Source organism: Aquarana catesbeiana, linkage group LG10, assembly GCF_042186555.1.
Source record: "Aquarana catesbeiana isolate 2022-GZ linkage group LG10, ASM4218655v1, whole genome shotgun sequence".
In the NCBI taxonomy this organism is placed as follows: Eukaryota; Metazoa; Chordata; class Amphibia; order Anura; family Ranidae; genus Aquarana; species Aquarana catesbeiana.
This window is the reverse complement of record NC_133333.1, coordinates 4,124,744-4,139,047: the sequence shown is the minus strand read 5'-3', so window position 1 is coordinate 4,139,047 and position 14,304 is coordinate 4,124,744. Positions and strand designations below refer to the sequence as shown.

At 47.7% G+C, this 14,304-nt stretch overlaps 1 protein-coding gene across 1 annotated transcript; it reads right to left on the bottom strand.

The window, feature by feature from the left end:
* Nucleotides 1-4,585: 4,585 nt before the first annotated feature.
* LOC141110239 (polyamine-transporting ATPase 13A2-like) lies at nt 4,586-13,489 on the bottom strand. The gene is made up of 7 exons (XM_073601504.1): nt 13,345-13,489; nt 11,745-11,896; nt 10,951-11,047; nt 10,575-10,798; nt 9,862-10,013; nt 8,055-8,227; nt 4,586-6,283 (listed from the first exon to the last, which is right to left on the bottom strand). The coding sequence occupies exons 3-7, from the start codon at nt 10,999-11,001 to the stop codon at nt 6,122-6,124; spliced, it is 762 nt and encodes a 253-aa protein (XP_073457605.1). The 5' UTR covers nt 11,002-11,047; nt 11,745-11,896; nt 13,345-13,489; the 3' UTR covers nt 4,586-6,121.
* Between the last annotated feature and the right edge of the window lie 815 nt (nt 13,490-14,304).

Genomic DNA, 14,304 nt, shown 5'->3' with positions numbered 1-14,304 from the left:
TGTTAAATTTGGTGTTATCGCTCTCACTCTCTCATACTGGTCACTGGAAGTTCAATATGGCACCTCATGGCAAAGAACTCTCTGAGGATCTGAAAAAAAGAATTGTTGCTCCACATAAAGATGGCCTAGGCTATAAGAAGATTGCCAAGACCCTGAAACTGAGCTGCAGCACGGTGGCCAAGACCATACAGCGGTATAACAGGACAGGTTCCCCTCAGAACAGGCCTCACCATGGTCCACCAAAGAAGTTGAGGTCACGTGATCAGCGTCATATCCAGAGGTTGTCTTTGGGAAATAGACGTATGAGTGCTGCCAGCATTGCTGCAGAGGTTGTAGGGGTGGGGGGTCAGCCTGTCGGTGATCAGACCATACGCCGCACACTGCATCAAATTGGTCTGCATGGCTGTCATCCCAGAAGGAAGCCTCTTCTAAAGATGATGCACAAGAAAGCCCACAAACAGTTTGCTGAAGACAAGCAGACAAAGGACATGGATTACTGGAACCATGTCCTGTGGTCTGATGAGACCAAGATAAACGTATTTGGTTCAGATGGTGACAAGTGTGTGTGGGGGCAACCAGGTGAGGAGGACAAAGACAAGTGTGTCTTGTCTACAGTCAAGCATGGTGGTGGGAGTGTCATGGTCTGGGGCTGCATGAGTGCTGCCGGCACTGGGGGGCTACAGATCATTGAGGGAACCATGAATGCCAACATGTACTGTGACATACTGAAGCAGAGCATGATCCCCTCCCTTCAGAGACTGGACCGCAGGGCAGTATTCCAACATGATAACCACCCCAAACACACCTCCAAGACCACCACTGCCTGGCTAAAGAAGCTGAGGGTAAAGGTGATGGACTGGCCAAGCATGTCTCCAGACCTAAACCCTATTGATCATCTGTGGGACATCCTCAAACGGAAGGTGGAGGAGCACAAGGTCTCTAACATCCCCCAGCTCTGTGATGTCATCATGGGGGAGGGGAAGAGGACTCCAGTGACAACCTGTGAAGCTCTGGTGACCTCCATGTCCAAGAGGGTTAAGGCAGTGCTGGAAAATAATGGTGGCCACACAAAATATTGACACTTTGGGCCCAATTTGGAGATTTTCACTTAGGGGTGTACTGACTTTTGTTGCCAGCGGTTTAGACATTAATGGCTGTGTGTTGAGTTATTTTGAGGGGACAGTAAATTTACACTGTTATACAAGCTGTACACTCACTACTTTACATTGTAGACAAGTGTCATTTCTTCAGTGTTGTCACATGAAAAGATAGAAGAAAAGAGGGGTGTACTTACTTTTGTGAGGTACTGTAGCTTTTAGAAAAGGTGCAGGGATATTTTCCTGCAGCCCATTCAAATGAACAGAGTGCTGTGCCCATGCATACACTGGTGCAGGGAAGCAGACATAATGTGACCCTCACCTTTAGAGGGTGGTTACGTTCGTTCTCCATGGTCCCAGCGTATATGGGAACGTAGTCACCCTCTCTCGCTACGGAGATGGACAGTGGTCTATGGCAGTGGTCTCCAAACTGTGGCCTTTTGCTTGCTTTTATCTGGCCCTTGGGACACTACTTCATCCACTAATACCAATGGGGGCATAATTCTCCCCCACTGACACCAACGATGGGGCAAAATGTCTTCCAATTAGACCAATTATGGGGCACATTTCCTCTCAATTAAACAATGGGGCCCAATGACACCAATGATGGGGCACAATTTCTCCCAATAACACCAGCAATGGGGGCCTAATGATGGGGCACAATTTCTCCCAATGAGACCAATATTAGGGCACATTTTCTCTCAATTATACCAACAATGGGGCCCAATGGCACCATGGCTGTGACTCAATTCCTCCCAATGACACCAACTATGGGGCCCGATGTACAGAGACTGATGTGATTGGCTCAGTGTTCTCTGTACAGCACTGAAGTATATGTCAGAGCTATATAAATGTATAGTAATAGTGAGTGACTGGGGGGGGGGCATTAGAGTGTAAGCTCCTCTGGTACAGAGACTGAGGTGAATAGAAGAAAAGTCCCTTCTATGGATCTCAGCTTCCTCTAAATCTACAAATTCCTAGATGCCAAGGATGGGACGAAAGTGAGGGGGATAAGGAGGGGTTCAGGAGCTCATGGAGGACACTATAAGGAGGCAGAGATACACAGTAAGAAACAAATTTAATGAAAAATAGATGACAGGGCCACCAAGTGTAGGGATTATTTTTGGACGATCTTAGAAAAGTTCTGAGCTCTCTGCGCCCCCTAGTGGCCAATGTTGCTTGTTACAACCTTCAGACGTCACCGACACGTAGGCAGGACTCCATTCTCTTATCACCAATAATCATTTCCAATAAAACAAATCATTTCCATATCTAAAGAAAACTAAGTTTATTAGCGGCCAATCACATCCAGAACCAGTAAAGCAGATGTCTGATTGGCTCCTTAGAGTTTTTTTTTTTACATTTGCATACAGTGATCCATAAAAACAAATACACATCAGAGAGCAAAGTGTAAATAGTCATAAAATTCTCAGGTGCCTTTAACGTGCGTTTTTAGTGAGGAAAAAAAATGTCAAACTTTTGCCGCGATATAAATCCTGTCGAATAATAATAATTGTGGATCTAGTGCAGGGACACGTTTATTGGGGGGGGGGGGGGGGGAATGACGCGTCTATGGAGGGGGGATGGCGCACTGTGGGGGATGGGGATGACGCAGTGTGTGTGTGTGGGGGGGGGGGGAGGTCGGGTCGGGAAGACGCGTCTCTTTCGCTCTTTGTCATTCAGGTTATCAGGAAAACTCCGACATTATAATTCTTTCGTCCCATAGACTGGGATCCTTCCAATCAGAATTGAGGCGTTTGTAGCCGGATTAGTTACAAAGTATCGCAGGCCGCACACTCAATTGCTTTTTATTAGAATCAGAATTAAAGTGGAACTCCGGGCTAATAATGCCTAAGCTTAAAGCTGCTCATACTCCCAACATTCTAAGTCCTATACTAACTCCCCTATAAAGGAAAGACCTGTATACGTACCTATGCTGTCCCTCCTCTCCCCTGAAGCCGTCGCCTGGAGCCAATCATGTGACCGGACAGGGGCGTGTATACTTATTTAAGCTGAGGGCACTCCGGTCCGGTCACATGATTGGCTCCCAGCGCCGGCTTCAGGGGAGAGGAGGGACAGCCAACAACGGGTCCCCTATAGTAAGCCTATGGGTGACGTCATCACGCAGGCTCTGTCGGCTGTCCCTCCTCCCCCCCTGAAGCTCGCGCTGGAAGCCAATCATGTGACTGGACAGGGGCGTGTATACTTATTTAAGCTGAGGGCGCTTTGGTCACATGATTGGCTCCCAGCACCGGCTTTAGGGGAGAGGAGGGACAGCCGACAACAGGTCCCCTATAGTAAGCTTATGGGTGACGTCATCACGCAGGCTCTGTTGGCTGTCCCTCCTCTCCCCTGAAGCTGGGAGACAATCATGTGACCGGAGAGGGGCGTGTGTATACTTAAGCTGAGTTCGCTCCGGTCTGGTCACATGATTGGCTCCCAGCGCCGGCCAACGGACTGTTCTCAGCATAGGTAAGTATACACATCCTTACATTACAGGGTAGGTAGTATGGGGCTTAGAATGGGGGTGGGGGCAGGTTTGGCTCGGAAAGTATTGGACTGGAATTCCACTTTAAATCTAAATCTGCTGTGTGTGCATGCGGGGGGTGACCACCAGCAGCAGCGCCAACACATGCCGGTGCCAATCACACACAATGACACCCGTGCAACAAAACGACTAGGAGCAACAAATATCTCACCCGGTATGGAAAGGCCTCAGCAAATCTAAACATTAAAGTGCACCTGTCATGAGGATGACATACAATACCAGCAATCCATGATAAACTTTTATTTAAATATATTCCTCAATAGCCACAAAGGAAAAAAAAAAATACGCTTTGTGTGCATCAAATGTCTTTATAAACCCAGATATTACCTTGTAATAGTAGCGGTGACCTCATCAGTGAGCTGTGCCGCGGCTCAGTACCATCCCATTCAAGATGAAGGCACTTCCCAGTCTTAACGCTCGCATACAACTCCTGTACTCTCCCTGCAATGCTGTCCTATGGACTTTACAACCTCTTTTTTTCCTAAAGAGTAACTCTACTTTCATTGAGGAACCCACCGCCCCCCCCCCACCCCCAGGGGATCTCTGTACATTGCATGGATTGTAACAAACTTTGTAGCAGATTCCTACCTTTTTCTATTCTGAAGAAGTAGCGGTTTGTTTCTCTGTGCACAGTGAATATAAATGGGAGTGGCTTCATAATTATCAATCAGCTGCTGCACCTGCAGGATTCAGATGAAGAAAGTGGCAGGGTTTGCATCCCGTTAGATGTGATTTCCCTTTTGGGAGTGTCTCACCAAAATAAAAGACATTTCTGTTGCAGGGGATACCTAAAAATCTGACTTGTATCTTAGCGCAGACTTCTGGGGGAAAAAAAAAAATCAGTGAGCCAATCACACAAGCGGGAAATGACGTATCTCTGTGTATAGAGCGCCTCCAGGTGGCCATATTGCATTTTACTGAAAATAAATGCAGCTGCAGATTGAAAAGGAAAGATAATTTTTAATGACATTCAATTACAAAATGACTCGAGTAGCAAATGTATATGTTATATTATTTTTACATATAAATATATATATATTTTTCTAATTTGCTATATTTTTTAGTGGAGTTACCCTTTAACTTCTTCTGACCTTGGCTTCATTCTTTTCTTTGTTTTGATAGGTTTACGTACAAAAAAAAAAAAAAAAAAAAAAAAAAGAAGGACAGGTGTAGGGGACCACAGACACAAAAAACGATTAAAGGAATGGGACGCACACATGTAAACAGTAAGCACAGCAGTCGGAGACACCAAGGCAACGTAGGATAAAGTCAGTGAGTGTTTATAAAGGAGATTATTGCACACAAGTGTTCCCAGCACTGGGTGTTCGTAGTTTATAGAGTGATTACAGCTGATCGTCATTAATTTACCGGTCTGTCCTGCTGATAAGGACACTCCAACTTCACCAGCCCATGACACGGCAGTTCCTCAGGCCTTCCATTCATGGAAGTATGATTGCCTTCATAAAGAGGTTAAACCTCATTTGGAGTTCAAGTCATCTTCCGGGAATCCAGGGCTGCCCCTCTTCCGGGAATCCAGGGCTGCCCCTCTTCCGGGAATCCAGGGCTGCCCCTCTTCCGGGAATCCAGGGCTGCCCCTCTTCCGGGAATCCAGAGCTGCCCCTCTTCCGGGAATCCAGGGCTGCCCCTCTCCCGGGAATCCAGGGCTGCCCCTCTCCCGGGAATCCAGGGCTGCCCCTCTCCCGGGAATCCAGGGCTGCCCCTCTCCCGGGAATCCAGGGCTGCCCCTCTCCCGGGAATCCAGGGCTGCCCCTCTTCCGGGAATCCAGAGCTGCCCCTCTTCCTGGAATCCAGTGCTGCCCCTCTTCCTGGAATCCAGTGCTGCCCCTTTTCCGGGAATAAAGAGCTGCCCCTCTTCCGGGAATAAAGAGCTGCCCCTCTTCCTGGAATCCAGTGCTGCCCCTCTTCCGGGAATCAAGAGCTGCCCCTCTTCCGGGAATCAAGAGCTGCCCCTCTTCTGGGAATCAAGAGCTGCCCCTCTTCCGGGAATAAAGAGCTGCCCCTCTTCCGGGAATAAAGAGCTGCCCCTCTTCCGGGAATAAAGAGCTGCCCCTCTTCCGGGAATAAAGAGCTGCCCCTCTTCCTGGAATCCAGAGCTGCCCCTCTTCCGGGAATAAAGAGCTGCCCCTCTTCCTGGAATCCAGAGCTGCCCCTCTTCCGGGAATAAAGAGCTGCCCCTCTTCCTGGAATCCAGTGCTGCCCCTCTTCCTGGAATCCAGTGCTGTCCGCTCCGAGTCCCCCCGGTGTTGGGAGCTCCTCTTACCCTTCATATTTTTGGCTTCACATTTATTTTTTTATATTTTTTTTCACAAGTTGTGCAGTTTTTGTTTTTAATTCTAAAGTCTGAACCAATCACAGTGGTGTCCTCCAGGAGGCAGTAACATGTCAGTAATGACCTCGCACCCGCTAAGGGGTTCCACAGCCGGTAACAAGTCTTGGGGAGTCAGCAGATTTCCTGCTACCTGGATGGTTTGGCTCTGCTGGGGTACAAAGTCTGATTTACGGGGGGCCAAGAGTGCTGCGCCCGGAGATACAGTTCTAACCTCTTGTACAACTTCTTCGATTCCTTTTTCTTGCGCAGTTTCTTCAGAAAGTTGCAGTAGCCATGATCCAGTGAGGTCTGCAAGAGATTGGAGAGGGGTCACATATTACATTTCAGACACTTCCTATATACAGGTGAACGTTATCCTGATCACTGATGAAATCCAGAAAAAAAAAAATCACGATACAATTGTTATAAATGGAGTTGCAGTTCAGTAAGTAAAATAAATATTTGACCCCCAAGCAAAAGATGACTTAGTAGTTGGTGGGGAAACCCTTGTTGGTGATCACAGAGGTCAGACGTTTCTTGTAGTTGGTGACCAGGTTTCTACACATCTCAGGAGGGATTTTGGTCCACTCTTCTTTACAGATCTTCTCTAAATCCTTAAGGTTTCTTGGCTGTCGCTTGGCAACTCGAAGTTTCAGCTCCCTCCATAAATTTCCAATAAGATTAAGGTCTGGAGACTGGCTAGGCCACTCCTTTGTTGCCTTGGCGGTATGTTTTGGGTCATTGTCATGCTGGAAGAACCCATCCATGACCCATCTTCAGTGTTCTGGCTGAGGGAAGAAGGTTCTCCTCCAAGATTTTACAATACATGGCCCCGTCCATTGGCCCCTCAAGGGGGCAAAGTAGGCCTGGACCTCTAGCAGAGAAACAGCCCCAAAGCTTCAGGTTTCCACCTCCGTGTGTGACTGTAGGGATGGTGTTCTTAGGGTCATAGTCAGCATTTTTCTTCCTCCAAACCAAGGCGAGTCGAGTTAATGCCAAAGGGCTCATTTTTGGTCTCATCTGACCACAGCACTTTCTCCCCAATCCTTCTCTGAATCATTTAGATGTTTATTGGCATGACTGTACATGTGCTTCCTTGAGGAGGAGGACTCGCTGTCTTTGGAGGAAGAAAAATGCTGACTATGACCCCAAGAACACCCATACAGCCAAGGCAACAAAGAGTGGCTCAAGAAGAAGCACATTAAAAATGTCATAAATTGGCCTAGCCAGTCTCCAGATCTTAATCCTATAGAAAATGTATGGAGGAGCTGAAACTTCGAGTTGCCAAGAGACATCCAAGAAACCTTAAGGATTTAGAGATCTGTAGAGAAGAGTGGACCAAAATCCCTCCTGAGATGTGTGCAAACCTGATCACCAACTACAAGAAACGTCTGACCTCTGTGATCACCAACAAGGGTTTCTCCACCAACTACTAAGTCATGTTCTGCTTGGGGATCAAATACTTATTTTACCCACTGAACTGCATTTATAACATTTGTATTGTGTGTTTTCTCTGGATTTTTAGTTGATATTCTGTCTCTATCATATAAAATACACCTATTAAAAATTTTTTAGACCCTTCATTTCTTTGTAAGTGGGCAAAACTTACACAATCTGCAGGGGAGCCAATCTTTATCCCCCCCCCCCAGTGTATATTGTATAAATGAATCCTGCCCCAGAGGACTCTACATATGATAGAAACCTGTACTATTACCGGCAGCCTTGAGGCGATTAAGTTTGCATTTGCAGCGCTTTACAAATCATTAATTCATTCATTCATTCAGCCTTCTAGTGGTCACTCCCGGTAGTGCGGGTTTCTGGAAATTACTACAGCTCAACTGGAACAGGTTTTTAAAAGTGCATACAATGCGGACACAGATAATGTAACACAGGATCATACATTTATAGATCTACTATTACTGCAAGGATTAACACTCTATTCAATATCCCATTCAATGTATTTTTTCTATAATAGACTGTAAGCTCTTGGGACAAGTATAGGCCAACCCAGCCCCCGGGTTCCCAGGCATTCTTCTCAGTGACTGAGTAGGTGACCCAGGTACTGAAGGGGAAGACATACCTCAATGAGGAAGGCGGCTATAAAGTTGGCGGCTGCGATCCCGACTAAGACCAGCTTGAAGCTCATATCTTCTAGGACCATGATTTTCAGGATATTTCGCATGAAGAGGAGGGGGTAGAGTGTGATCCACAACATCATCGCTATCAGGATGATCAGAGCCAGCAGGTACAGAACTGTGGGCAAAATCAGAGTAACACTCAGTGACAAAAACTTAAACTCTGTCCATGACAATGACACACTGACACTTGGGGGTACAGAACAATGACACACTGACACTTGGGGGTACAGAACAATGACACACTGACACTTGGGGGTCCCAGAACAATGACACACTGACATTTGGGGGTCCCAGAACAATGACACACTGACACTTGGGGACCCAGAATAATGACACCCTGACACTTGGGGGTCCAGAACAATGACACACTGACACTTGGGGGTACAGAACAATGACACACTGACACTTGGGGGTCCCAGAACAATGACACCCTGACACTTGGGGGTCCCAGAACAATGACACACTGACACTTGGGGGTCCAGAACAATGACACCCTGACACTTGGGGGTACAGAACAATGACATACTGACACTTGGGGGTCCCAGAACAATGACACACTGACACTTGGGGGTCCAGAACAATGACACACTGACACTTGGGGGTACAGAACAATGACACCCTGACACTTGGGGGTCCAGAACAATGACACCCTGACACTTGGGGATCCAGAACAATGACACCCTGACACTTGGGGGTCCAGAACAATGACACACTGACACTTGGGGTCCCAGAACAATGACATACTGACACTTGGGGGTCCCAGAACAATGACACACTGACACTTGGGGGTCCAGAACAATGACACACTGACACTTGGGGGTACAGAACAATGACACCCTGACACTTGGGGGTCCAGAACAATGACACACTGACACTTGGGGGTACAGAACAATGACACACTGACACTTGGGGACCCAGAACAATGACACACTGACACTTGGGGATCCAGAACAATGACACCCTGACACTTGGGGGTCCAGAACAATGACACACTGACACTTGGGGGTCCCAGAACAATGACACCCTGACACTTGGGGGTCCAGAACAATGACACACTGACACTTGGGGGTACAGAACAATGACACACTGACACTTGGGGACCCAGAACAATGACACACTGACACTTGGGGATCCAGAACAATGACACCCTGACACTTGGGGGTCCAGAACAATGACACACTGACACTTGGGGGTCCCAGAACAATGACACACTGACACTTGGGGGTCCAGAACAATGACACCCTGACACTTGGGGGTCCCAGAACAATGACACACTGACACTTGGGGGTCCCAGAACAATGACACCCTGACACTTGGGGGTCCCAGAACAATGACACACTGACACTTGGGGGTCCAGAACAATGACACACTGACACTTGGGGGTCCAGAACAATGACACCCTGACACTTGGGGGTACAGAACAATGACACACTGACACTTGGGGGTCCAGAACAATGACACCCTGACACTTGGGGGTCCAGAACAATGACACCCTGACACTTGGGGGTCCAGAACAATGACACCCTGACACTTGGGGGTCCAGAACAATGACACCCTGACACTTGGGGGTCCAGAACAATGACACCCTGACACTTGGGGGTCCCAGAACAATGACACACTGACACTTGGGGGTCCAGAACAATGACACACTGACACTTGGGGGTCCAGAACAATGACACACTGACACTTGGGGTTCCCAGAAAAATGACACACTGACACTTTGTGATAACTAGTAGAGGGGTCACTCACTGTTGGTGTACAGAGGCTTCCGGAAAGGATATCCTTTTGATAGGACGATGGCGAGAATGATATACTGGAATCCGGACACACAGAAGATGGCCGTGTTTTCATAGTTCGGGAGGTGCTGATGTGTCGGGCTGGTGATATTAACCGGGTGAAACCTGCGTGGGAGAGATTGGTTACTGACATAGGAATGGGGGGATTTTTTTATTTTTTTTGGGGGGGGGGGGGGGGGGGGGGGGGGATGGAACGGGGGCCTTGTTATATCCCTAGCAGCTACACTACACTACATCTGACCTATGTGACCTGATCTGTGATGACTTCTCTTCTAGGACCACACACAGTGACCAGATCTATGACTTCTCTTCTAGGACCATACACAGTGACCAGATCTATGACTTCTCTTCTAGGCCCACAAACAGTGACCTGATCTATGATGACTTCTCTTCTAGGCCCATACATAGTGACCTGATCTATGATGACTTCTCTTCTAGTACCATATACAGTGACCTGATCTATGATAACTTCTGTTCTAGGACCATACACAGTGACCTGATCTATGATGACTTCTCTTCTAGGCCCAGACACAGTGACCTATCTATGATAACTTCTCTTCTAGGACCATACATAGTGACCTGATCTATGATGATTTCGCTTATAGGCCCATACATATAGTACCCCTCTCTTCTGCACCCCAAAGAGGAAGAAGGTTTTACCCATACCAGGGTTGCGATGTGGTCAGGAAGTAGGACATCAGCAGGACGAGAAGGACGAGCAGGGTCTGACATATCAAGCTCCCCAGGACCGGAATACTGATCAGAGTGCCGAGCGGGCGCTTTATCCCCAGCTCGCTGGCCGGGCCGGTTCTGCCCATCAGGATGGCCACAGTGGCAGTGATAACCAGATCAAAGAGGAGGAACTGGAAGTCGCCCAGATTGGTGTCCACCTGGTAAGACAACAAACATTTATATTGGCAAGGCGGTCAGATGAGACCACAAACATTTCACAATCTCCAGAAATTCAGGACTTCAACACTCGAAGACAGATCAGAAGACATGTTGGAATACATGTGTCCCCCAACCCACCACCCCCACTTACCGTGTACAGGATGAGAACAGTGATGAACTGGATCAGGCTGTACATTGCCATGTATTTGAACGTCTCAAATGAGGTCTCAAGCGAGCAACGGCCTTCCCTGCGGAGCCAAAGATTGTCAATTTTGTTTTCTTAGTGGAAATTCCTGAAATTTTGCCCTAATACAGATAATGCCATCTAGACTTTCCCAACATAGAACACTCATTGGTCACTTCCGCAAGATGGACTTCCACTCTCTCCTTCCAGAGGCCCCAATACACCACAACCTCGAAAAAAACATCTCCACTGTCCTTAAATTCCTCCCAACTCGAGAACAATCCTCAACACCTGGAAAAAGTTCCACCATCTTCAATACCCTACTCCTGAACCTCCCACTGTCCTGATCCCCTCTCCTTCAATCCAGAACACTCTACATCTGGAACAAGTTCTACCATCCTCAATACCCCTACTCCAGAACCCTCTACTGTCCTGATCCCCTCTCCTGCAATCCAGAACACTCTACATCTGGAACAGGTTCCACCATCCTCAATACCCCTACTCCATAACACCCCTCCACTGTCCTGATACCTCCCAACTCCAGAACGCTCCTACTTCTGAAACAAGTTCCACCATCCTCATTGGCCCTTCCTCCAGAACACCTCCAGTATAGGTCTCCAGCTCTCATCCTCCAACACCCGGCACCCATTCGTGAAGGCACACACATTTTCTAGTAATCATTATTATAACAATAATTAGATTTAGGATATATAGCGTGAGCAAGTAAAATAAAACATTTCAGAACAGCGCCCTCCACTGACCGGATGACGATGGGCACGCACTCGATGTTGTCGATTTTGGAGGTGAATGGCGAGGCGATGGAGGCCTCGCTGTCCGACAGAGAGATCCGACATCGGCAGCTTTCAGCGCCCCGCAGTCATTGGCTCCATCTCCGCACATCCCCACACAGTAGCTGTATAGAAGAGAATGAGAACTCAATAATCCGCAAAAATATCTATACGTAGGTTACTGCAGGTAGCCACCCCCACCCAGACAACGCCCAGATGGCACCAAAGGATCAATGTGTCTTATGTGAAAATTGTCTCCAACCAGAGCGGCCCGACATTACTGACATGGCGACAATTTGCACATACATGTAAGACACATTGGTCCTTTGGTGTCATCTATGTGATCCTTGTGTGCACGGGCTGCGGTCCTGGTGGCCATCTTGGCCCTTCTCAGCGAACAGTAAGGCATCTGGCTGATATTCCCTGACGGGATCATGCAAACACCGTTATTCTTGATGTTTCTGTACATGTTGCAGCTCCGGGACAAACCTGACGTGTTTCGAACCGTGTCTTCTTCAGGGGTAGGTGTATACAATATAGCTGTATAATGATGTCAATAAATACATATCAGCCAGGGTTATTTTTATTTTTTTACCATTTTATTTTAATTTTTTTTTTTTTCAAATTTTCTTTCTTTAGGAGCCCCGTGGTGGGGGCTTTGGTGAAATTTCAGAGGTCTTTTCAGGGGTCTAAACCCCTCTTCCCTCCGCAGCTCTGCTGGCTTCAATATGCCAATATGATAGACATTGTTTGAAACGAGTTGGTTTGTCATGGCCTTGTACAGGAACATCTTGGCTTTCATGATCCCATCCGGGTTCAAAATTTGGGTATATTTCAGATTGTATAATGCATGAAAAATTGCTATGATGTACACCACCGTGATATGTTTTTAGCTATGTGTATTCTTTTATGATGATACAATAAACCATGTTTTGTAACAATGTTGTAGAAATTAATTGCCTAAAAAGCCCCAATGAAATGGCCTTGTGTGTTGGATAGATTATAAACCAGAGTGATTTATTTGCAAGGCTCCAACCATTTTTTGGAAAGTTGGTGGCGTACATCTACAGAACCTATAGGAGGCCTCCCTGGCTCTTTGTGGCCTACAGAACCTATAGGAGGCTTCCCTAGCTCTTAGTGGCCTACAGAACCTATAGGAGGCCTCCCTGGCTCTTTGTGGCCTACAGAACCTATAGGAGGCCTCCCTAGCTCTTTGTGGCCTACAGAACCTATAGGAGGGCTCCCTAGCGCTTTGTAGCCTACAGAACCTATAGGAGGCCTCCCTAGCTCTTTATGGCCTACAGAACCTATAGGGGGCCTCCCTAGCTCTTTGTGGCCTACAGAACCTATAGGAGGCCTCCCTAGCGCTTTGTGGCCTACAGAACCTATAGGAGGCCTCCCTAGCTCTTTGTGGCCTACAGAACCTATAGGAGGCCTCCCTAGCTCTTTATGGCCTACAGAACCTATAGGAGGCCTCCCTGGCTCTTTGTGGCCTACAGAACCTATAGGAGGTCTATGTGGCTTCTTCTCACCAGCCGACATTCTGACTATACGGGGCCTAGCGCTCACTCACCCCAGAACTTGGAAGTTTTGCATCAGCTGAGTTTTCTGGTCAGGGGACATTCGGGCGAAGACTGTGGCGTGCATAAGAACCTAAAAAAATCGAGAGAAGGAGGAGGATCAGGGTGACTGCAGACGTGAAAGGAGGATTCCTCTACTGAATTCAGGTTTACGTCAAAAATGCCCATCTGAGCATCTTTCTGAAACAAAAAGAAAGAGTGCAAAAGCAACTCCACCCAACATTGTATTTTTATAGCTATTGTCCAGGTCAAGGGTTAAACACATTAAAATATATTCCTTACAATCTAAGGTCCCCATCTCACATATTGGAGCCATTTTTGACAGAGGTCAATTAACCTACCAGCATGTCTTCGGAGTGTGGGAGGAAACCAGGCAGGTGGTGCCGTGGTTGGGATTCAAACTGATGACCCCAATACTGCCAGGCGAAGTGCTAATCACTTAGCCACTGTGCTGCCCTATTCACCCAGACCTGAGACTCACACAGCTCTGCAGAGCGTGCAGACAGCGCTGATGACCTGAGCTCTTTCTTCCGCAGTTAAAGTGATTGTAAAGTTTTTTTTTTCCAGAAAAATAACAAACATGTTATACTTACCTCCTCTGTAATGGATTTGAACAGCCCGGATCCTCCTCTTCTCGGGTCCCTCCCTCCCTTGGAGTGCCCCCCCAGCAAGCAGCTTACTATGGGCACACCCGCGCTGAGTCACAGCCCCCTGTGTCCATTCAGACACGGAGGCCTGGCCTCAAACTGGGTGCTCAACCTGCGTCCCTCCAGCTGTTGCGGAACTACAAGTCCCATCATGCCTCGGCCTTTGGGAGACCTGCTTGTAACCGTCAGCCTTGCAAAGCCTCATGGGACTTGTAGTTCCGCAAAACAGCTTTATAACTCTTTCCTCCCCAGTCTGACTGGCCATGGCCCCGCCCCTTTCATTATTTGGATTTCAGGTCAGGGAGG